The 23,962-nt window shown below is 43.8% G+C and overlaps 3 protein-coding genes and 1 long non-coding RNA gene across 5 annotated transcripts; 2 read left to right on the top strand and 2 right to left on the bottom strand.

The window, feature by feature from the left end:
• The first annotated feature begins 16 nt into the window (after positions 1–16).
• Positions 17–5,068, top strand: NDUFA3 (NADH:ubiquinone oxidoreductase subunit A3). Of its 2 annotated transcripts, none has more exons than XM_083882066.1 (4): positions 17–102; positions 651–725; positions 1,634–1,711; positions 4,862–5,068. In XM_083882066.1, exons 1-4 carry the CDS (start codon positions 93–95, stop codon positions 4,951–4,953), a joined length of 255 nt encoding a protein of 84 aa, XP_083738192.1. In that variant the 5' UTR covers positions 17–92; the 3' UTR covers positions 4,954–5,068. The 2 variants fall into 2 exon arrangements, with proteins under 2 accessions (XP_083738192.1, XP_083738191.1); XM_083882065.1 differs by lacking the exon at positions 4,862–5,068 and adding an exon at positions 2,764–3,342.
• Positions 1,718–4,357, bottom strand: LOC310921820. Its single transcript, XR_014592213.1, has 3 exons — positions 4,225–4,357; positions 2,877–4,180; positions 1,718–2,843 (listed from the first exon to the last, which is right to left on the bottom strand). It is a non-coding gene; the product is annotated as an uncharacterized lncRNA (long non-coding RNA).
• TFPT (TCF3 fusion partner) lies at positions 5,020–10,679 on the bottom strand. The gene is made up of 6 exons (XM_083882056.1): positions 10,618–10,679; positions 8,988–9,268; positions 7,889–7,959; positions 6,891–6,960; positions 6,052–6,246; positions 5,020–5,170 (listed from the first exon to the last, which is right to left on the bottom strand). The coding sequence occupies exons 2-6, from the start codon at positions 9,264–9,266 to the stop codon at positions 5,138–5,140; spliced, it is 648 nt and encodes a 215-aa protein (XP_083738182.1). The 5' UTR covers positions 9,267–9,268; positions 10,618–10,679; the 3' UTR covers positions 5,020–5,137.
• Positions 10,680–11,584: 905 nt separating this feature from the next.
• On the top strand, positions 11,585–23,851 carry PRPF31 (pre-mRNA processing factor 31; the record flags this gene model as incomplete). The annotated part of the gene is given in 10 exon segments (XM_083882124.1): positions 11,585–11,783; positions 13,008–13,068; positions 14,589–14,672; positions 15,481–15,578; positions 17,503–17,609; positions 20,540–20,709; positions 22,382–22,539; positions 23,307–23,352; positions 23,355–23,395; positions 23,801–23,851. Coding segments are annotated over 10 exon segments (993 nt in total), but the record flags the coding sequence as incomplete, so codon positions are not given.
• Between the last annotated feature and the right edge of the window lie 111 nt (positions 23,852–23,962).

Raw genomic sequence — 23,962 nt, 5'->3', positions numbered from 1 at the left:
GCGCGCTCCGCCCCCTTTTTAAGCGACGCGTGACGTCATCACGCCGGCGCCGCCGCTCGAGGACGCCCTTGGCTTGAGGGAGGGGGGAGGGGATGGCGGGACGTGAGTGAAAAAGGGGGAAATTCGGGGGTTCTGAGGGGATTTCGGGGGAAATTGGGGAAAAATTGAGGGAAATTGGGGGTTTTGGGGTGGGATTGAGGGGGTTTGGGGGGCCTGGGGTTGAACAGAGGGAGAATTGGGGGATCCTGAGGAGATTTGGGGAAAACTGGGAAGTTCTGAGGGGATTTGGGGGGAAAATTGAGGGGGTTCTGAGGAAATTTGGGGGGAAGTGAGGAGGTTTGGGGGAAATTGAGGGGGTTCTGAGGGGATTGGGGGAAAACTGGGGGATCCTGAGGGGATTTTGGGGGAAATTGGGGAAAAATTGAGGGAAATTGGGGGTTCGGGGAGAGATTGAGGGGGTTTGGGGCTTCCTGAGGTGGAACAGGGGGAGAATTGGGGGATCCTGAGGAGATTTGGGGAAAACTGGGAAGTTCTGAGGGGATTTCGGGGGAAATTGGGGAAAAATTGAGGAAAATTGGGGGATCCGGGGAGGAATTTTGAGAATATTTTTGGGCCATTTTTTGGGCCATTTTTAACCCTTTTTTCCCCAGGTTTGGGCGATACCCTGCGGAATCTTTGGGCCAAGGAGCCGGTGATCGTCGCCAGCTTCGGCATCGCTGCCGTGGGTCAGCCCTGGGGGGATTTTGGGGGCGATTTTGAGGGGATTTGGAGCTGATTTGGGGGGATTTTGGGGGAATTTGGGGAAATTTGGCTGATTTGGGGGGATTTGTCGTGATTTTTGGGTAATTTGGGGGTGATTTTGGGGTGATTTTGGGGGTGATTTGGGGTTGATTCTTGAAAGATTTTGGGGGTGATTTTGGGGGTGATTTTTGAAAGATTTTGGGTGATTTTGGGGGGATTTTGGGAGGATTTGGGGGGATTTTTGGGGGAATTTGGGGAAATTTGGGGGATTTGGGGCTGATTTGGGGGGATTTTGGAGGATTTTTGGGTAATTTGGGGGAATTTGGGGAAATTTCGGGGTGATTTTTGAAAGATTTTGGGGGATTTTGGGAGGATTTTGGGGGATTTTGGGGGGATTTTGGGGGGATTTTGGGGAGATTTGGGGGAAATTTGGGCTGATTTGGGGGAGTTGGGGTTGATTTAGAGTGATTTGTGGTGATTTTTGGGTAATTTGGGGGTGATTTGGGGGGATTTGGGGATGATTTTTGAAAGATTTTGGGTGATTTTGGAGGATTTTGGGGGGATTTGGGGGGGATTTTTGGAGGATTTGGGGGGATTCAGGGGGATTTTGGGATAATTTGGGGGATTTGGAGCTGATTTGGGGGGATTTGGGGGGATTTTTGGAGGATTTGGGGGGATTTTGGGGGATTGGGGAGGATTTTGGGAGGGTTTGGGATGATTTGGGGGGATTTGGAGTGATTTTTAGGTGGATTTGGGGATAATTTGGGGGGATTTTGGGAGGTTTTGGGGGGATTTTGGAGGATTTTGGGGAATTTTGGGTAATTTGAGGGTGATTTTTGGGGTTTTTGGGGTCCCAGAGACCCTTTTGACCCTTTTTTTGCCCCTCGCTCAGCGTTGGTGTCGCCGTTTCTGAGCCCCTACACCAAATACTCGGGGATGATCAACAGAGCCACGCCCTACACGTACCCTGGTATGGAGAGAAAAATAGCCCCAAAAATAGCCCAAAATAGGCCCAAAAATACCCCGAAATAATCCTAAAAATATCCTGAAATAATCTCAAAAATATCCCAAAATAAATCCAAAAATATCCAAAAAAAATCCCCCGAAATATCCCAAAATAATCTCAAAATAATCACAAAAATATCCCAAAAATATTCCAAAATAATCCTAAAAATATCCCAAAATAATCTCAAAAATATCTCAAAATGATCTCAAAAATATCTCAAAATAATCCCCAAATTAACCTAAAAATATTCCAAAATAATCCTAAAATTATCCCAAAAAAATCCCAAAAAATCACCTAAAAATCCGCTAAAAACACCTTTAAAAATCCCCCCAAAATATTTCTAAAAATCACCTTAAAATAATCCTAAAAATCCCAAAAAATCCCAAAAAATCTCCTAAAAATTCCCCTAAAATCACCTTAAAAAATCCCCCAAAAAATCCCGTAAAATTCCCTTAAATTCACCTTAAAAAATCCCCCAAAAAAATCCCTAAAAACTTTCCCTAAAAATACCCTAAAATCGCCTTTAAAAATCCCCCAAAAATCATCTAAAAATCGCTTTAAATATCTCAAAAAATCCGCTAAAAATTCCCTAAAATCACCTTAAAAAATCCCCCAAAAATCCCCTAAAAATTCCCTTAACATCAACTTCAAAAATACCAAAAGAATCCCTTAAAATATCCCAAAAAAATCGCCTAAAAATAACCTTTAAATATCCCCAAAAAATCGCCTAAAAAAATCCCCCAAAAAATCGCCAAAAAATCACCTTAAAATCCCCTAAAATCACCTTAAAAAGAAAAAAAAACATGTAAAATCCCCTAAAATCACCTTAAAATATCCCAAAAAAATCCACAAAAAATCACATAAAATCCCCAAAAATCCCCTTAAAATACCTCAAAAAAATAAAAAAAAAATTCCAAAAAAATTCCCTAAAATCCTGCCTTACACAAACCCCAAAATTGACCCAAAATCTGTCCAAAAAACCCCAAAATCCTCTAAAATCTCCCCAAATGTTTCAGTTCCAGTCCGTGACGACGGGAACCTGCCCGAGGTCCCCAAAATATCCCAAAAAAATCTCAAAAAAATCCCCCAAAATCACCTTAAAAATGTCTAAAAAATCCCCAAAAATCACCTTAAAAAATCTCTAAAAAATCTCCAAAAATTCCTTAAAATCACCTTAAAAAATAATAAAAAAAAAAAAATCCCAAAAAATCACCTCAAAATATTCCTAAAAAATCCTAAAAAAATCCCCAAAAAATCCCAAAAAATCACCTTAAAAATCCAAAAAAAATCCCCTAAAAATACCTCAAAATATTCCTAAAAAATCTTTTAAAAATCCCCTAAAAATCCCCTAAAATCACCTTAAAAAATCCCCCAAAAATCCCCTAAAAATTCCCTTAAAATCACCTTTTAAAATACTAAAAGAATCCCTTAAAATCACCTTAAAATATCCCAAAAAAATCCTAAAAAAATCCCCAAAAAATCCCCAAAAATCACTTTAAAATCTCCAAAAAATCACCTTAAAATATCCGAAAAAATCGCCTAAAAATCCCCCAAAAAATCGCCAAAAAATCACCTTAAAATCCCCTAAAATCACCTTAAAAATAATAAAAAAAAATCACGTAAAATCTCCTAAAAATCCCAAAAAAAATCCCTTAAAATACCTAAAAAAAACCCCAAAAAATTCTGTAAAATTCTGTTTTACTCCTCTCTTTGTATAAACCCCCAAAATCTGTCCAAAAAACCCCAAAATCCTCTAAAATGTCCCCAAATGTTTCAGTTCCAGTCCGTGACGACGGGAACCTGCCCGAGGTCCCCAAAATATCCCAAAAAATCCCCAAAAAATCCCCTAAAATCACCTTAAAAATTCCCAAAAAAATCCCAAAAAATCCTCTAAAAATCGCCTTAAAATATCCCAAAAAATCCCAAAAAAATCCCCTAAAATCACCTTAAAAAATCCCCCAAAAAATCACCTCAAAATATTCCTAAAAAATCCTTTTAAAAATCCCCTAAAAATCCCAAAAAACTCCCCTAAAAATTCCCTAAAATCACCTTAAAAATCCCCAAAAAAATCCCGTAAAATTCCCTTAAATTCACCTTAAAAAATCCCCAAAAAATCCCCAAAAAAGCTCCTAAAAATCCCCTAAAATCACCTTTAAAAATCCCCAAAAAAATCATCTAAAAATCGCTTTAAATATCCCAAAAAATCCCCCAAAAATCCCCAAAAATCACCTTAAAATACCCCCCAAAAAATCCCAAAAAATTCTCTAAAATTCTATTTTATACCTTCCTTTATATAAACCCCAAAAATCCCCAAAAAACCCCAAAATCCTCTAAAATGTCCCCAAATGTTTCAGTTCCAGTCCGTGACGACGGGAACCTGCCCGAGGTCCCCAAAATATCCCAAAATATCCCAAAAAATCCTCTAAAAATCGCCTTAAAATATCCCAAAAAATCCCAAAAAAATCCCATAAAATCACCTTAAAAAATCCCCAAAAAAATCCCAAAAAATCACCTCAAAATATTCCTAAAAAATCCTTTTAAAAATCCCCTAAAAATCCCAAAAAACTCCCCTAAAAATTCCCTAAAATCACCTTAAAAATCCCCAAAAAAAATCCCGTAAAATTCCCTTAAATTCACCTTAAAAAATCCCCAAAAAATCCCCAAAAAAGCTCCTAAAAATCCCCTAAAATCACCTTTAAAAATCCCCAAAAAATCATTTAAAAATCGCCTTAAATATCCCAAAAAATCCCCCAAAAATCCCCTAAATCCACCTTAAAATTTCCAAAAAAAAAAAAAATCCCAAAAAATCACTTTAAAATCCCCAAAAATCACCTTTAAAAATCTCTAAAAAATCCAAAAAAAATCCCTTAAAATCACCTTAAAAATCCCCAAAAAATCACCTCAAAATATTCCTAAAAAATCTCAAAAAAATCTTCTAAAAATCCCAAAAAATCACTTTAAAATCCCCAAAAATCACCTTAAAATACCCCTAAAAAATCAAAAAAAAAAATCCAAAAAAATTCCCTAAAATCCTGCCTTACACAAACCCCAAAATTGACCCAAAATCTGTCCAAAAAACCCCAAAATCCTCTAAAATGTCCCCAAATGTTTCAGTTCCAGTCCGTGACGACGGGAACCTGCCCGAGGTCCCGTCCCATCCCTGTGACAAGGAAGGTCCAAACCTCCAGTGGCTCAAAAACCTCTGAAGAATTTCCCAAAAAAATCCCAAAATTTTGGGGTGAGACCCCCAAAAAATCCTCAAAATTTTGGAGCTGAGACCCCCAAAAATCCCCAAAATAAAATAAAATAAAATAAAATGGATTTTTTTGTGTTTTATTGAGAAATTGGGGATTTTTTGGGGAGGATTTGGGTTTTTTGGGGTTTTTTTTTTCAGTCGAAGTCGGAGAATTTGGGGGGGCTGAGCTGTGGGGAGAAAAGGGGGGAGGGGTCAGAGCCCAAAATCATCCCAAACCCCCCAAATACCTCCAACCCCCCCCAAATCCCCCCAAAATCCTCCCAAAATCACCCCAAATCCCCCCAAATTCACCCAAATCCCCCCAAAATCCTCCTAAATCACCCAAAATCCCCCCCAAAAATCCCCCAAAATCACCCCAAACCTTCCCAAAATCCCCCCAAATCAGCCCAAATTCCCCTGAAACCCCCAAAATCCCCCCAAAATCCCCCCAAAATCCCCCCAAAATCCCCCAAATCCCCCCAACTCCTAAAATCCCCCCCAAATCAGCCCCAAATCCCTTCAAAATCACCCCAAAATCCCCCCAAATTCACCCAAATCCCCCCAAATCAACCCAAAATCCCCCCAACCCCCCCAAAACCCAAATCCTCCCAATTTCCCCAAAAATCCTCCAAGATTCTCCCAAAAATCCCCCCAAACTCCCCCAAAATTACCCCAAAAGCCCCCCAAATAATCCCCAAATTACCCAAAAAATCCCCCCCAAACCCCCCAAATTCCCCCCAAAACCCTCCAAAAATCCCCCCAAATTCCCCCAAATCCCCCCAAAATCAGCCCAAATCACCCCCAAAATCCCCCCAACTCCCAAAATCCCCCCAAAATCTTCCTAAATCCCCCTAAATCACCCCAAAATCCCCCAAAAATCCCCCCAAAATCACCCCAAACCCTCCAAAACCCCCCCAAATCAGCCCAAATCCCCCCCAAAATCCCCCCAAATCCCCCCAAAACCCCCCAAAATCCTCCTAAATCACCCAAAATCCCCCCCAACCCCCCCAAATTCCCCCAAAATCCCCCAAAATCTTTCAAACCCCCCCCCAAACCCCCTCCCCTTTACCTGTGCTGTTGCCCCGTTGGGGTTTTGGGGGGTCCCCCCCCTGCCCCTCCCCCCACGGCGCCGTTTGCCCCCGGGGGGCTCCGGGGGGGGCTCGGGGGGGGTGGGGGGAGGGGCGGGGCCCCTCTCGGGGGGCTCGTTCTCGGCGTTCCCGGGGGCGGGGCCGGGGGGGAGACCCCCAGGGGGACCCCCCTCGTCCTGAATGGGGGAGATTTGGGGGGTTTGGGGTCAGGTTTTGGGGATTTTGGGGGGTTTGGTGGGATTTGGGGGGATTTGGGGGGATTTGGGGGGGTCCAGGGGAGGATTTGGGGTGTTTTGGGGGGATTTGGGGGGTCCTGGGGGGATTTGGGGGGAATTTGGGGGGTTTGGGATCAGTTTTTGGGGATTTTTGGGGGGTTTGGGGGAGATTTGGGGGGTTTGGGGTCAGGTTTTGGGTCTGGGGGCGGTCCTGGGGGGAGATTTGGGGGGTCCTGAGTGGATTTGGGGGATCCTGGGGGGGATTTGGGAGTCCTGGGGGGGTCCTGAGTGGATTTTGGGGGGTTTGGGGGGGATTTTGGGGGGGTTGGGGTCAGGTTTTGGGGTCCTGGGGGGGATTTGGCATCCCAGGGGTGTTTTGGGGGCGATTTTGGGGTTTTTTGGGGTCCCAGGGGTAGATTTTGGGGTTTTTTGGGGGTTTTGGGATGATTTTGGTGGTTTTGGGGTGTTTTTGGGGTGATTTTGGCTATTTTTGGGGCAGTTTGGGGTGGTTTTGGGGTGATTTTGGGATGATTTTGGGGAGTTTTGGGGTTTTTGGGTCGATTTTGGGTGATTTTGGGGTGATTTGGGGTGATTTGGGGTCCCACCTGCAGCAGCAGGGTGAGCTGGCCCTGCCGGTACCGATCCCCGTGCGAGTCCAGCACCTGCATCAGGAACCTGCGGGGGGGGGGGGGGGGGGGGGGCGGGGCCTCGGTGGGCGTGGCCCGGGGGTGGGCGTGGCCCCAGGTGTGACCCAAACCTGCCCAGGTGTTTCCCAAACCTATCCAGGTGTATCCCCAGGTGTGTCCCAGGTGTGTCCCAAACCCATCCAGGTGTGCCCAGGTGTGTCCCCTCTATCCCAGGTGTGCCCAGGTACCCCAGGTGTGTCCCCACGTGTGTCTGGGCGTGTCCCACGTGTGTGCCCAGGTGTGTCCCAGGTCCCCCAGGTGTGCCCAGGTGTGTCACAAACCCATCCAGGTGTCCCTAGGTGCGTCCCCAGGTGTGCCCAGGTACCCCAGGTGTCCCCAGGTGTGTCCCAGGTGTCCCCAGGTGTGTCCCAGGTGTGTCCCAAACCCATCCAGGTGTGTCTAGGTGTGTCCCCTCTATCCCAGGTGTCCCCAGGTGTCTCCCCTCTATCCCAGGTGTGCCCAGGTACCCCAGGTGTGTCCCAGGTGTCCCCAGGTGTGTCCCAGGTGTCCCCAGGAGTCCCCAGGTGTGTCCCAGGTGTGTCCCAGGTGTGTCACAAACCCATCCAGGTGTGCCCAGGTGTGTCCCCTCTATCCCAGGTGTCCCTCCAGGTGTGTCCCAGGTGTGTGTGGGCGTGTCCCCAGGTGTGCCCAGGTGTGTCCCCAGGTGTGTGTGGGCGTGTCCCAGGTGTGTCCCTGTGGGCGTGTCCCAAGTGTCCCAGGTGTGTTGGGTGTGTCCCCAGGTGTGTCCCTGTGGGTGTGTCCCAGGTGTGTTGGGCGTGTCCCCAGGTGTGTCCCTGTGGGTGTGTCCCAGGTGTGTTGGGCGTGTCCCCAGGTGTGTCCCTGTGGGCGTGTCCCAGGTGTGTGTGGGTGTGTCCCAGGTGTGTGTGGGTGTGTCCCCAGGTGTGTTGGTGTCCCACCTCCTCTCCAGCTGGAGTCTCCTGGTCACTCTCTGCACCTGCCGGAGCCGCTGCAGCGCCCGCGCGTTCACCTGGGGGCGGGGCCAAGGGAAGGGGGCGTGGTCAAGAGAAAATAGGGCGTGGCCAAGGGAAAAGGATCTCTAAGGGGGCGGGGGCCAATGAAAAAAGGGGCGGGGCAAAGGAAAATGGGCACTAAGGGGGCGTGGTTAAGGAAAAAGGGGGCGTGGTCAAGGGAAAAGGGGCTCTAAGGGGGCCACACCCACCTTTTATGGCCCAACCCACTTTTATGGCCACACCCACCCTTATATGACCACGCCCCCTTTTATGGCCACGCCCATCCTTTTATTACCCCACCCACCATTTTTATGCCCCCACCCACCCTTAGGCCACACCCACCCTTTCATGGCCACACCCACCATTTTGCAGATACCCCAGGTGTGTGTGGGTGTGCCCTGTCACTATGTGGGCGTGTCCCAGGTGTGTGTGGCCGTGTCCTCAGGTGTGTGTGGGTGTGTCCCAGGTGTGTGTGGGCGTGTCACCTCTATGGGCGTGTCCCATCTCTCACTGGGTGTGTCCTCAGGTGTGTGGGCGTGCCCTGTCACTATGTGGGCGTGTCCCCTCTATGGGCGTGTCCCAGGTGTGTGTGGGTGTGTCCCCAGCTGTGTGGACGTGTCCCATCTCTCTATGGGCGTGTCCCCCAGGTACCCCAGGTGTCCCAGGTAAATGTGGGCGTGTCCCAGGTAAATGTGGGCGTGTCCCCAGGTGTGTGTGCACATTTTCCAGGTGTGTGTGGGTGTGTCTATCTCTCTATGTGGGCGTGTCCCCTCTCAGGTTGGCGTGCCCCCAGGTACCCCAGGTAAATGTGGGTGTGTCCTATCTCTCTATGGGCGTGTCCCAGGTGTGTGTGGGCGTCTCCCATCTCTATGTGGGCGTGCCCCAGGTGTGTGTGGGTGTGTCCCCTCTCAGGTGGGCATGTCCCCAGGTACCCCAGGTGTGAGTGGGCATGTCCCAGGTGTGTGTGGGCGCGTCCCAGGTAAATGTGGGCGTGTCCCAGGTGTGAGTGGGCGTGTCCCAGGTGTGTAAAGTGGGCGTGTCTCACCTGTCTGATCTCGCGGCAGCGCCGTCCCAGCGCCTGCACCTTCAGCCTTCGCCGCCTCCTCTCGGGGCTCTGCCCCTCCCCCTCCTCCTCCTCCTGGCCCCTCCCCCCGCGGGGGGGGCGTGGCTGGGGGTGGGGGAGGGGCGGGGCGGCCCCTCCCCCCCCTTCCCCTCCCCCCTCGGGCTCCCCTTCGCTTTCCAGAATGTTCCCCCCGAAAAGGGGCTCCAGGGCCAGCTCCGAGCCCGGGGGCGCCGAGAAATCCTCAAAGGACATTCCCGCCATGCCTGGGGACAGGGAAAAGGGGGTCAGGGGGGGCTAAAATATCCCCAAAAATATCCAGAGAGTCCCCAAAAATATCCTGGGGGGTCCTAAAATATCCACAGAGACCCCAAAAATATCCTGGGGGTCCTCAAAGGACATTCCTGCCATGCCTGGGGGGAAAAAATGGGGTTAGGGGGGTCAGAGAGACCCCAAATCCACCCTGGGGGTCCCCAAAAATATCCTGGGGGGTCCCAAAAATATCCTGGGGGGCCCCAAAAATATCCTGGGGGTCCTCAAAGGACATTCCTGCCATGCCTGGGGGGAAAAAATGGGGGTTAGGGGGGTCAGAGAGACCCCAAATCCACCCTGGGGGTCCCCAAAATCATCCTGGGGGTCCTAAAATATCCAGAGAGTCCCCAGAAATATCCTGGGGGTCCCCAAATCCTTCCAGGGCCTCCCAAAGTTCTTCCCAGTGCTCCCAGTTCCCTCCCAGTTCCCTCCCAGTCCATCCCAGTCCATCCCAGTCCATCCCAGTCCATCCCAGTGCTCCCAGTTCCCTCCCAGTCCATCCCAGTCCCTCCCAGTGCCCCAGAACTGCCCCCAATCCCCTCCCAGTTGACCCCAGTTTACCCCAGTCCCCCCCAAACCCTCTCAGTCCCTCCCAGTCCATCCCACTCTTTCCCAGTTCCCATTCCCAGTGCTCCCAGTTCCCCCCCATCCCTCCCAGTCCCCACTCCCAGTGCTCCCAGTCCCTCCCAGTGACTCACTGGTGCCCCCCAATCCCCTCCCAGTCCCTCCCATTGTCCCTCTCCACCCCTTCCAGTCCTTCCCAGTGCTCCCAGTTTGTGCTCCCAGTGCTCCCAGTGCCTGTTCCAGTTCCCTCCCAGTTTATCCCAGTTCCCCCCACTCCCCTCCCAGTCCCTCCCAGTTCCCTTCCCAGTCTATCCCAGTTCTCTCCCAGTTTATCCCAGTCCACCCCACTCCTCTCCCAGTCCCTCCCAGCGCTCCCAGTATATCCCAGTATCCCCCAGTGACTCACTGGTCCCCCCCAATCCCCTCCCAGTCTCTCCCAGTCCATCCCAGTCACTCACTGGTGCCCCCAAATCCACTCCCAGTATAAACCAGTTTATCCCAATCCCCCCCCAGTGCCTCCCAGTCCATCCCAGTGCCTCCCAATCCCCTCCCAGTTTATCCCAGTCCCCTTCCAGTCCCCTCCCAGTATAAACCAGTAACCCCAAATCCCCTTTATACCTCTCCCAGTTCCCTCCCAGTCCCTCCCAGTTTATCCCAATCCCCTCCCAGTTTATCCCAGTTCCCCCTAAACCCCTCCCAGTCTCTCCCAGTTTATCCCTGTCCCTGTGACGTCACGCACCGCCCGATGACGTCACTCCGGGCCCGGAGCGAGCGGAGCCCCCGCCGGGGGTTGAGGGGGGGGAGAACCGGCGGTCGCGCTGTGATGACGTCACTACGGCAGCGACCAAAGGACAGTGACGCGTTTTTTGCCGGCGCGGGGAAGTGACGTCATCGCGGCTGCGACGGGGCCCGGCAAAAGCGGGAGGTACCGGAGGGGAAAATTGGGGGATTTTGGGGAAATTTGGGAGTTTTTTGAGGAATTTGGGAGGTTTTGGGGGTTTTAAAGAAATTTGGGGGGTTGGGGATTTTTTTGGGAAATTTTGGGGAAATTTGGGGGATTTTTTGGAGGAAATTTGGGGATTTTGGGGGAAAATTTGAGGGATTTGTTTGGGAAATTTTGGGGATTTTTTGGGGGGCAATTTTTGGGATTTTTTGGGGGGAATTTTGGGGATTTTTTGGGGGAAATTTGGGGGATTTTTTGGGGAAATTTTGGGGATTTTTTGGGGAAATTTGGGGGATTTATGGGGATTTTTGGAAGGAATTTGGGGGAAATTTTGGGGAAATTTTCAGCCCAGTTTATCTCAGTTTCCCCAGTTCAGGATGTCCCTGCCTGACCTGGACTCTATTTTTCTCTCCCAGTTTCTCCCAGTTTCTCCCAGTTTCTCCTGGTTTCCCCAGTTTATCCCAACTTAGGATGTTTCTGGCTGACCTGGGCTGTATTTTCTCTCCCAGTTTCTCCCAGTTTCCCCCAGTTTACCCCAGTTTCCCCCAGTTTCCCCCAGTTTCCCCAGTTCAGGATGTCCCTGCCTGACCAGAACTCTATTTTTTTCCCCCAGTTTCTCCCAGTTTCCCCAGTTTAACCATGTCCCTGCCCCATGAGCTCCTGCCTGACCAGAACTCTATTTTTCTCCCCCCAGTTTATCCCAGTTTCCCCCAGTTCAGGATGTCCCTGGCTGACCAGAATTCTGTTTTTCTCTCCCAGTTTGGCCCAGTTTCCCCCAGTTCAGGATGTCTCTGGCCGACGAGCTCCTGGCTGACCTGGAGGAGGCCGCAGGGGAGGAGGAAGAGGCCGAAGGCTCCGATTTGGGGGAGGAATTTCCCATCGAGGACGTTCGGGAGGAGCCGGAGCCGCCCGAGGCCTCCGAGTCCGTCCGGAGCATCGCCAAACTATGGGGGTCCAAAGCGGTGAGGGAGGGCAGAAATAGCACTGAAAATGGCCCAAAAATGTCCCAAAAATAGGCCAAAAATAGCCCAAAGTTACAGCAAAAAATAGACCAAAAATAGGCCAAAGTTACCCCAAAAATATCCCAAATATATCCCAAGAATATCCCAAAAATAGCCCCAAAAATATCACAAAATACCTCAAAAATATCCCAAAAAATAGCTCGAAATTACCCCAAAAAATGGCCCAAAAATAGCCCAAAGTTATCCCAAAAATAGCCCTAAAAATGTCCCAAAAATAGGCCAAAAAATGTCACAAAGTTACCCCAAAAATATCCTAAAAATGTCCCAAAAGTAGACCAAAAATAGCCAAAAAATAGCCCAAAAATGGCCCCAAAATATCCCAAATATATCCCAAGAATAGACCAAAAATAGCCCAAAAATATCCCAAAGTTATGCCAAAAAATAGACCAAAAATAGGCCAAAGTTATCCCAAAAATGTCCCAAAAATATCCCAAAAAATACCTCAAAGTTACCCTAAAACTATCCCAAAAATAGCCCTAAAATAGCCCAAAAAATGTCGCAAAAATAGCCCAAAAATGTCCCAGAAATAGCCCCAAAATAGGCTGAAGTTATGGCAAAAAATAGACCAAAAATAGCCCAAAAAATGTCCCAAAATTACAGCAAAAAATAGACCAAAAATAGGCCAAAGTTACCCCAAAAATATCCTAAAAATGTCCCAAAGTTACCCCAAAAATGTCCCAAAAATAGCCCAAAGTTAAGGCAAAAAATAGACCAAAAATGTCCTAAAAATAGCCCCAAAATAGCCCAAAGTTTTGCCAAAAATATCCTAAAAATATCCCAAAAAATAGTCCAAAAATAGCCCAGAAATAGCCCAAAAATAGCCCAAAGTTACGGCGAAAAATAGACCAAAAATAGACCAAAGTTACCCCAAAAATATCCTAAAAATGGCACAAAATACCCCAAAAATATCCTCGAAAATATCCTGAAGTTACCTCAAAAATATCCCCAAAAATGTCCCAAAAATATCCTGAAAAATCCCCCAAAATATCCCAAAAATATTCCCAAAAATATCCCCAAAAACACCCCCATAATATCCCAAAATTACACCAAAAAATAGCCCAAAAATAGCCCAAAGTTACCCCAAAAAAATCCCAAAAATATCCCCAAAAATATCCCAAATTCACCCCAAAAAACCCCAAAATTTTGTGATTTTTTTCTCCCCAGTTTGTGGAAATTATGGAGAAGATCGAGGAGTACATCGGGAAACAGCCCAAGGCCAACGAAGGTGAGCCCAAAACACCCCAAAATCACCCCAAAATATCCCAAAATTAACCCAAAAATACCCCAAAAATATCCCAAAATTAACCCAAAAATACCCAAAAAATAACCCCAAAAATACCCCAAAAATATCACAAAACCAGCCCAAAAATACCCCAAAAAATACCCAAAAAAATACCTCAAAAATATCCCCAAAATATCCAAAAAATACCAAAAAAAACCCCAAAAATATCCCAAAAAATACCCCAAAAAATACCCAAAAATACCTAAAAAATACCCCCAAAAATCCCCAAAAATCCCCCCAAAATACCCAAAGAATATCCCAAAAATCCCCACAAAATACCCCAAAAAATACCCCAAAAATACCCAAAAATCCCAAAAAATACCCCAAAAATTCCCCCAAAATACCCAAAGAATACCCCCAAAAATACCCCCAAAATCCCCCCAAAATGGCCCAAAAATACCCCAAAAATACCCCCAAAATACCCCCAAAATACCCCCAAAATGGCCCAAAAATACCCCAAAAATACCCCAAAAATTCCCCAAAAATACACCAAAAATACCTCAAAAATCACCCCAAAAATCCTCCAAAAAATCACCCCAAAAATATCCCAAAAATACCCCAAAAAATACACCAAAAATATCCCAAAAATACTGCAAAATTACCCCAAAAATACCCCAAAAATACCCCCCAAAATACCCCCAAAAATATCACAAAATTATCCAAAAAATACCCCAAAAATATCCCCAAAAATACCCCAAAAATATCCCAAAAAACACCCCCAAAAACACCCCAAAAATATCCCCCAAAATCCCAAAATTGGCCCCTAAAATTCCAAATTTGGGCCCCAAAAACCCCAAATTTGGGGAGATTTGGGGAATTTTGGGTGAATTTTGGGGTATCCCAGTGAAATTTTGGGGGATTTTGGGGAATTCTGGGTCGATTTTGGGTGAATTCTGGGTGGATTTTGGGAAGTTTTTGAGGATTTGGGCGAATTTTGGGGGAATTTGGGGTGAATTTTAGGGAATTTTGGGGGGATTTTGGGGAATCTTTGGTGGATTTTGGGTGAATTTTGGGGGATTTTGGGGAATTCTGGGGATTTTTGGGGAAATTTTGGGTGGATTTTAAGGAATTTTGGGTTTCCAGGTGGGATTTTGGGGTTCCCCAGTGGGATTTTGGGGATTATTGGAGGATTTTGGGTTTCCAGGTGGATTTTGGGGCTCCCAGGTGGGATTTTGGGTGAATTTTGGGGAATTTTGGGTGGATTTTTGACTATTCTGGGTGGATTTTGGGGAATCCTGGATGGATTTTGGGGTTCCTGGGTGGTTTTTGGGGTTTCCAGGTGGGATTTTGGGGTGAATTTTGGGGTTTTCTGGGTGAATTTTGGTGGTTTGGGGGTGAATTTTGGGGATTTTTGGAGGATTTTGGGGATTCCTGGGGGGATTTTGGGGTGAATTTTGGTGTTTTTTGGGTGAATTTTGATGTTTTTTGTGTGAATTTTGGTGTTTTTTGGGTGTTTTGGGCAGTTCTGGGCCCGGTGGAGGCGGCCCCCGAGTATCGGGTCATCGTCGACGCCAACAACCTCACGGTGGAGATCGAGAACGAGCTCAGTGAGTCTTTTTTGGGGGAAATTTTGGGTTTTTTGGGATTTTTTGGGGTTTTTTGGGGATTTTTTTGGGGGTTTTTTTTGGGGTTTTTTGGGGGGAATTTGGGGGTTTTTTTGGGGTTTTTTGGGTTTTTTTGAGGTTTTTTTGGGGGTGGATTTGGTTTTTTTTTTACTTTTTTTGAGGTGGGTTTGGTGTTTTTGGGGTAGATTTTGGTTTTTTTGGGTTTTTTTTTTTGGGGAAGGATTTGGGGGGTTTTTGTTTTTTTGGGGTTTTTTTTTGGTTTTTTTGGGGTTTTTTTGGGGGTTTTTTGGGTTTTTTTTGATTTTTTTTTGGTGGATTTCGGGGTTTTGGGGTTTTTTTGGAGGGATTTTGGGGGTTTTTGGGGATTTTGGGGAGTTTGGGGGATTTTTGGGGTTTTTTTTTTGAATTTTGGGGATTTTGGGGGGTTTTGGGTGGATTTGGGATTTTTTGGGGTTTTTTTGGGTTTTTTTTGGGTGGATTTTGGGGTTTTTTGGGGTTTTTTGGGGGGATTTTTGGGGGAATTTTGGGGGGTTTTGGGGATTTTGGGGGGTTTTGGGTGGATTTGGAGTTTTTTTGGGGTTTTTTTGTGGTTTTTTGGGGGGGATTTTGGGGTTTTGGGGTTTTTTTGGGTTTTGTTGGTGGATTTGGGGGGAATTTTGGTGTTTTTTATGAGAATTTTGGGTTTTTAGTGGGAATTTTGGGGAATTTTGTGGTTTTTTTGGGGAATTTTGGTGATTTTTGGGTGCATTTCATTCTCTAATTTATGATTTTTTATGTTTTTTTCCCCCAGACATCATCCACAAGTTCATCAGGGACAAATATTCCAAACGATTCCCCGAGTTGGAGTCGCTGGTTCCCAACGCCCTCGACTACATCAGGACGGTCAAGGTGCCCAAAAATGGCCCAAAAACACCCAAAAAACACCCAAAATACCCCAAAAAACACCCAAAAAACAGCCAAAAACACCCCAAAATACCCCAAAAATACCCAAAAAATGGCCCAAAGACACCCCAAAAATGCCCCAAAATGTGATTTTTTTTTTGTGGAATTTTTTGGGGGTTTTTGGGGAATTTTGGGGATATTTTTTGTGGTTTTTTGTGGGGTTTTTTGGGGAATTTTGGGGATTTTTTGGGGTTTTTTTTGTGATTTTTTGTCGGGCTTTTTGGTGGTTTTTTGTGAATTTTTTGGGATTTTTTTGGGGGAGAATTTTGGGGTTTTTTGTGATTTTTTGGGGTATTTTTTATGGATTTTTGAGTCTTTTTTTGTGATTTTTAGGTGGGATTTTTTTCAATTTTATTTCATTTTTTTGTGGGATTTTGGGTTTTTTTGGAGTTTTTTTAAATGGAATTTCAGGGGTTTTTTTCTGCTTTTTTTTGGGTTTTCTGGGGAATTTTGGGGAATTTTTTGTGATTTTTTTTTGTGGATTTTTTGTGGGATTTTTTTGGGTTTTTTTGGGGAATTTTGGGGGTTTTTTGTGATTTTTGGGGGATTTTTTGGGGGTTTTTTGTGATTTTTGTGGAATTTTTTTGGGGTTTTTTTTGGATTTTTTTGTGATTTTTTGTGGGAATTTTTGGGGAATTTTGGGGGGTTTTTTTTGTGATTTTTGGGGGATTCTTTTGGGGTTTTTTTGTGATTTTTTGGGGTTTTTTTGGGAAATTTTGGGGGTTTTTTTTGTGATTTTTTGTCAGATTTTTTTGGGTTTTTTGTGGTTTTTTGGGATTTTTGGGGGGTTTTTTGGGGATTTTTTTGTTGATTTTTTGGGGTTTTTTGTGATTTTTTTTGGGATTTTTTGGGGTTTTTTTGGAAATTTTGAGGGTTTTTTTGGGAATTTTGGGGGATTTTATTTTGTGATTTTTTTAGGTTTTTTTGGGGGAATTTTGGGGGTTTTTTGGTGGGGTTTTTTGTGGGATTTTGGAGATTTTTTTGGTGGGTTTTTTGTGATTTTTTGGAGGGGGATTTTGGAGATTTTTTGGGGATTTTTGTGATTTTTTTTGTGGGATTTTTTTGGGGAGAATTTTGGATATTTTTAAATAAGATTTTTTGGCTTTTTATGGGCAGGATTTTTAGGGAATTTTGGGGGGGGGTTGTGATATTTTTATTTTTTTGGGTGGGATTTTTTTGGGTTTTTTGTGATTTTTTTTTTGTTATTTTGGGGGGGTTTTTTTTCTGATATTTTTTGGTTTTTGGTGAATTTTCTCTCTAATTTTCGGTGTGAAATCCTCAGGAACTGGGCAATTCCCTGGACAAATGCAAGAACAACGAGAACGTGCAGCAGATTCTGACATTTGGGGGAATTTTTTATAGGGATTTTTTGTGGGATTTTTTTGGTTTTTTTGGGGAATTTTGGGGGTTTTTTGTGATTTTTTTTGTCGGATTTTTTTGGGTTTTTTGGGGAATTTTTGGGGATTTTTTGGGGTTTTTTTGGGGAATTTTGGGGGGTTTTTTTTGTGATTTTTTGTCAGATTTTTTTGGGTTTTTTGGGGGAATTTTGGGGTTTTTTTGTGGTTTTTTGGGGGGTTTTTTGGGGTTTTTTTTCTGATTTTTTGGGGAATTTTGGGGATTTTTTGGGGCATTTTTTGGGCTTTTTTTGGGTGGATTTTTTTGGGAAATTTGTGGGTTTTTTGTGGAATGTTTTGGGGAGGGATTTTGGAGATTTTTTTGGTGGGTTTTTTTGTGATTTTTTGGGTTTTTTGGGGTTTTTTTTGTGATTTTTGGGGCTTTTTTTGGGAATTTTGGGTATTTTTTTCTGCTTTTTCTTGGTGTTATTTTGAATTCTCATTTTTCTCTCTAATTTTTGGTGTGAAATCCTCAGGAACTGGGCAATTCCCTGGACAAATGCAAGAACAACGAGAACGTGCAGCAGATTCTGACCAACGCCACCATCATGGTCGTGTCTGTCACCGCCTCCACCACTCAGGGGTAAAAAATCACAATTTTTGGGGCTTTTTGAGGCTTTTTGGGGGGTTTTGGAATTCATTTTTAGGGTGAAATTTATTATTATTATTATTATTATTATTATTATTATTATTATTGTTATTATTAATTTATTTTAATTTAATTTAATTTTGTTTTATTTTATTTTGTTTTGTTTTTATTTTATTTTATTTTAATTTAGGTTAATTTTGTTTTATTTTATTTTATTTTGTTTTGTTTTTATTTTATTTTAATTTAGTTTAATTTTATTTTATTTTGTTTTGTTTGATTTTATTTTATTTTAATTTAGTTTAATTTTGTTTTATTTTATTTTGTTTTGTTTTTATTTTATTTTATTTTAATTTAGTTTAATTTTGTTTTTTATTTTATTTTGTTTTGTTTTTATTTTATTTTAATTTAGTTTAATTTTGTTTTATTTTATTTCGCTTTGTTTTTATTTTATTTTATTCTATTTTATTTTAATTATTTTTTTGTGTTTTTTTAGTTTTGGGAGGTTTTGGGGGGGTTTTGGGATTTTTTTTTTAGGGTGGAATTTGTTTTTTAATTTTTTTTTTAATTTTATTTTACGTTGATTTTATTTTATTTTATTTTATTTTATTTTATTTATTTTATTTTATTTTACTTTGGTTTTATTTTATTTTTTTTTTTGTTTGTTTTATTGTGTTTGTTTTATTTTGGGGCATTTTGGGGCATTTTTTGGCATTTTTTGGCATTTTTTAGGGTGGAATTTGGGTCTGGTTTTTATTTTTTAAAGACATTTTTTATTATAATTTTTTTGCTTTTTTAATTTTTTTTAATTTTTTATTTTTTTACTTTATTTCATTTTTTCGTATTTTATTTTTCTTTTTTTTATTTTATTTTACTTTATTCTGTTTATTTTATTTTCGGGGGGTTTGGGGGGTTTTGGGGCATTTTGGGATTTTTTTGGGGAGGAGTGGAATTTTTTTTTAAATTTAATTTAATTTAATTTTGTTTTGTTTTGTTTTAGGGTGAAAGTGGGTGTTTATTTTATTTTATTTTATTTTATTTTATTTTATTTTGTTTTATTTTATTTTATTTTATTTTATTTTATTTGGGAGGATTTTGGGAGGTTTTGGGGCATTTTTTGGCATTTTTTAGGGTGGAATTTAGGGGTTTTTTTTTAGTTTTTTTATTGTTTTACATTATTTTGTTTTGTTTTTATTTTATTTTATTCCGTTTTATTTTATTTTACTTTATTCTGTTTATTTTGTTTTGGGGGGTTTGGGGGTTTTGGGCTCCCCAGGGCTGATTTTGATCCATTTTGGGCCATTTTTGGTGGTTTTGGGCCATTTTTTGGCATTTTCGGGGCCATTTTTAGTGTTTTGGGGCCATTTTTTGGTTTTTTCAGAGCCATTTTTGGTGATTTTGGGGCGTTTTTGGTGTTTTTTGGGCGATTTTTGAGGTTTTTGGGGTGGTTTTGGTGGTTTTGGGGCAGGTTTTGGGCCATTTTGGGGCCATTTTTAGGGTTTTTTGGGCCATTTTTGGTGTTTCCAGGGCGGTTTTGGGGTGGTTTGAGGGGGTTTTTGGGGCCATTTTTAGGGTTTTTTGGCCATTTTTGGGGTTTTCGGGGCCGATTTTTCCATTTTTTCACCTCCCCAGGGCTGATTTTGGTCCATTTTGGGCCATTTTTTGTGGTTTTGGGCCATTTTTTGGCATTTTTGGGCCATTTTTGGCATTTTTAGGGCCATTTTTGGTGGTTTTGGGGCCGTTTTTGGTGTTTTTTTGGCGGTCTTTGAGGTTTTTGGGGTGGTTTTGGTGCTTTTGGGGCAGTTTTTGGGCCATTTTGGGGGTTTTTGGGGCCATATTTGATGGTTTTGGTCCCTTTTTTGGGTTTTTGAGGCTGTTTTTTCCATTTTTTCACCTCCCCAGGGCTGATTTTGGGCCGTTTTTGGCATTTTTGGGGCCATTTTTTGTGTTTTTTGGCCATTTTTGGGGTTTTCGAGGCTGTTTTTTCCATTTTTTCCCCTCCCCAGGGCTGATTTTCCCCCTTTTCCCCGTTCCAGGCAGCAGCTGTCGGAGGAGGAGCTGGGGCACATTTTTGGTCCATTTTTGGCATTTTTAGGGCCATTTTTGACGTTTTCAGGGCAGTTTTTTGCATTTTTGGGACGGTTTTGAGGTTTTTGGTGTTCCTGGTTCTGTTTTTGGCCTCCCCAGGGCTGATTTTGGGCCATTTTGGGCCATTTTTTGGCGTTTTCAGGGCGGTTTTTTGCATTTTTGGTCCATTATTGGCATTTTTAGGGCTGATTTTTGTCCATTATTGGGCCATTTTTGGTGGTTTTAGCCCATTTTTTGGCATTTTGGGGCCATTTTTAACATTTTTAGGGCCGTTTTTGGGGTTTTCAGGGCGATTTTTGAGGTTTTTGGGGTGGTTTTGGTGGTTTTGGGGCCATTTATGGCATTTTCGGGGCCGTTTTTTCCATTTTTCCCGCTCCCCGTGTCTGATTTTTCCCCGTTTTTTGTGTTTTCCAGGCAGCAGCTGTCGGAGGAGGAGCTGGGGCACATTTTTGGTCCATTTTTGGCACTTTTAGGGCCATTTTTTGGGTTTTCAGGGCCATTTTTAGCATTTTTGGGGCCCTTTTTGGGGTTTTTGGGGCTCCTGGTTCTGTTTTTGGCCTCCCCAGGGCTGATTTTGGGCCATTTTTGGGGTTTTTTGGGGCCGTTTTTGGTGGTTTTGGGGCAGTTTTGGAGGTTCTTGGGATGGTTTGGGGGTTTTCAGGGTGGTTTTTGGGCCATTTTGGGGTTTTTGGGGCCATTTTTTGATGTATTTGATGTTTTTGGGGCGATTTTGGTGGGTTTTGGGCCGTTTTTGGGGCCATTTTTGGGGTTTTCGAGGCCGTTTTTTCCATTTTTTCGCCTCCCCAGCTCAGATTTTTCCCGGTTTTTTGTGTTTCCAGGCAGCAGCTGTCGGAGGAGGAGCTGGGGCGCATCGAGGACGCCTGTGACATGGCCCTGGCCCTGAGCGGGGCAAAGCTCCGCATTTACGAGTACGTCGAGTCCAGGATGTCCTTCATCGCCCCCAACCTCTCCCTCATCCTCGGGGCTTCCACCGCTGCAAAAATCATGGGTGAGGGGCTAAAAAAAATCCCCAAAAGATACAAAAAACCCCGTGAAAATCGGCCCAAAAATCCCCCCAAAAAACCCCAAAAATCAGCCCAAAAATCGGCTCAAAAATTCCCCCAAAAAACCCAAAAATTTCCCCCAAAAAAACAGAAATCCCATAAAAATCGGCCCAAAAATCCCCTCAAAAACCCAAAATTCCAGTGAAAATCGGCCCAAAAATCCCCCCCAAAAAACCAAATATTGGCCCAAAAATCTCCCCAAAAAACCCCAAAATTGGCCCAAAAATCCCCATAAAAATCGGCCCAAAAATTCCTCCAAAAACCCCCAAAATTCCTGTGAAAATCAGCCCAAAAATCCCCATGAAAGTTGGCCCCAAAATCCCCAGCAAAAGCCCCAAAATCTGCACAGAAATTTCCCCAAATCGAGTCCAGGATGTCGTTCATCGCCCCCAACCTCTCCCTCATCCTCGGGGCCTCCACTGCTGCAAAGATCATGGGTGAGGGGCTAAAAAATCCCCAAAAGATACAAAAAACCCCGTGAAAATTGGCCAAAAAATCGCTGCAAAAATGGCCCAAAAACCCCCAAAAATCGCCGCAAAAATTGGCTCAAAAATTCCCAAAAAAACCCCAAAATTTCTGCAAAAATCGGTCAAAAATTCTGGTAAAAATCGGCCTAAAAATTGCCGCAAAAAACCCAAAAATTGGCCCAAAAATCGCCACAAAAAACCCCAAAATCCCCCACAAAAAAACCCCCAAAATTCCCACGAAAATCGTTACAAAAAAACCCCCAAAAATCCCCACGAAAAACCCCCAAAATCCCCCACAAAAAACCTCAAAAATCCCCACAAAAATCGTTACAAAAAAACCCCCAAAATCCCCATGAAAAACCCAAAAATGCCCCCCAAAAAACCCCAAAATTCCTGTGAAAATTGGCCCCAAAATTGCCGCAAAAATGGCACAAAAATCCCCCCAAAAAACCCAAAAATTCCTGTGAAAATTGGCCCAAAAATCCCCATAAAAATCGACCCAAAAATCCCCTCAAAAACCCAAAAATTCCTGTGAAAATTGGCCCAAAAATCCCCCCTAAAAAACCCAAAAATCGGCCCAAAAATCCCCCCAAAAAACCCCAAAAATTGGCCCAAAATCCCACCCAAAAATCCCCACAAAAATCCCCTTGAAAAACTCCAAAATCGCCACAAAACCCCCCAAAAATCGAGGTGACTTTGGGTATTTTTGGGGATTTTTTGGGGTGTTTTTAAAGTGGTTTTTGGGGTTTTTTTTTTTGGGGGGGTATTTTTGGGGTATTTTTGGGGTATTTTTGGGATATTTTTGGGATATTTTAGCGGGTTTTTTGGGCTATTTCAGAGCTGGTTTTGGGATATTTTTTGGGATATTTTTGGGGTGTTTTTGGGATATTTTTGGGGTATTTTTGGGATATTTTTGGGGTATTTTTGGGGAATTTTTTGGGCTGGTTTTTGGGATATTTTTGGGCTGTTTTGGGGATTTTTCAGGGCTGGTTTGGGGCTGTTTTTGTGGCATTTTCTGGGCTATTTCAGGTCTATTTTTGAATTATTTCAGGACCATTTTTTTGGCATTTTTTGAGCTATTCCAGAGCTGTTTCAGGGCCGTTTCTGGGGTATCTCAGTGCCGTTTTTAACCTGTTTTTCCCTTTTCCAGGCGTGGCAGGAGGCCTGACCCCTCTGTCCAAACTCCCGGCCTGTAACATCCTCCTGCTGGGGGCCCAACGTCGAACCCTCTCGGGATTTTCCTCCACCTCAGTCCTGCCCCACACGGGGTTTATTTACCACAGCGACATCGTGCAGTCCCTGCCCCCGGTGGGTGCCCAAAACAGCCCCAAAAACTGCCCAAAACCAGCCCAAAAACAGCCCAAAAATAGCCCCAAAATAGCCCAAAAATAGCCCAAAAATAGACCAAAAATAGCCCAAAAATAGACCAAAACCAGCCCAAAAATAGCCCAAAAATAGCCCAAAAATAGACCAAAAATAGACCAAAAATAGACCAAAAATAGCCCAAAAATAGCCCAAAAATAGCCCAAAAATAGACCAAAAATAGACCAAAAATAGACCAAAACCAGCCCAAAAATAGCCAAAAAATAGCCCAAAAATAGCCCCAAAATAGCCCAAAAACAGCCCAAAAATAGACCAAAAATAGCTCAAAAATAGCCCAAAAATAGCCCCAAAAATAGCCCAAAAATAGCCCCAAAAATAGCCCAAAAATAGCCCAAAAATAGCCCCAAAAATAGCCCAAAAATAGCCCAAAAATAGCCCCAAAATAGCCCAAAAATAGCCCCAAAAATAGCCCAAAATAGCCCAAAATAGCTCCAAAACAGCCCAAAATAGCCCAAAACAGCCCAAGAAAACCCTAAAAAAACCCCAAAAATCCCCAATTTCAGGTGGATTTTTGGGATTTTTGCTCAGTTCTTGCCCCAAAAAAACCCCAAAAAAACCTCAAAAATCCCCAATTTCAGAGGGAATTTTTGAGGATTTTTTTGCTCAGTCCCTGCTCTAAAAACACCCCGAAATTCCCCAATTTTGGTTGTATTTCAGGTGATTTTTTGGCCCGATTTGGGTTTATTTTGCAGGATTTGAGGAGGAAAGCGGCCAGGCTGGTGGCAGCAAAATGCACTTTGGCGCCAGAGTGGACAGTTTCCACGAGAGCCAGGACGGCAAGGTGAGCCTCAAAATGTCCCAAAAATATCCCAAATTTATGCCCAAAATAGCCCCAAATATCCCAAATTTATTCCCAAAAAATCCCCAAAAAATCCTGAAAATGTGCCTAAAAAATCCTGAAAATGTTCCCAAAATATCCCCAAAATATCCCCAAAATATCCCTAAAATATCCCAAATTTATTCCCAAAATATCCTCAAAAGATCCCCAAGATATTCTCAAAATGTCCCCAAAAATATTCCCAAAATATCGCCTAAAATATTCCTAAAATATCCCCCAAAATATCCTCAAAATATCCCCAGTTTATGCCCAAAAAATTCCCAAAAAATTCCCAAAAAATTCCAAAATTCCCAAGTCCCAAAATTCCCAAAAATCCCTAAAATTTGCCCAAAAATCCCGGAATTGCAGGTGGGTTACGAGCTGAAGGAGGAGATCGAGCGCAAGTTCCGCAAGTGGCAGGAAACCCAAAAATCCCCAAAAATCCCCCAAAATCCCCAAAAAATTCCCAAAAAATCCCCAAAAAATCCCAAAAAAATTCCCAAAAATTCCTAAAAAATTCCCAAAAAAATC

The sequence above is a fragment of the Zosterops lateralis genome, assembly GCF_965231275.1.
Source record: "Zosterops lateralis genome assembly, chromosome: 37".
Taxonomy (NCBI): domain Eukaryota; kingdom Metazoa; phylum Chordata; class Aves; order Passeriformes; family Zosteropidae; genus Zosterops; species Zosterops lateralis.
This window is presented reverse-complemented; position numbering and strand designations above follow the sequence as displayed.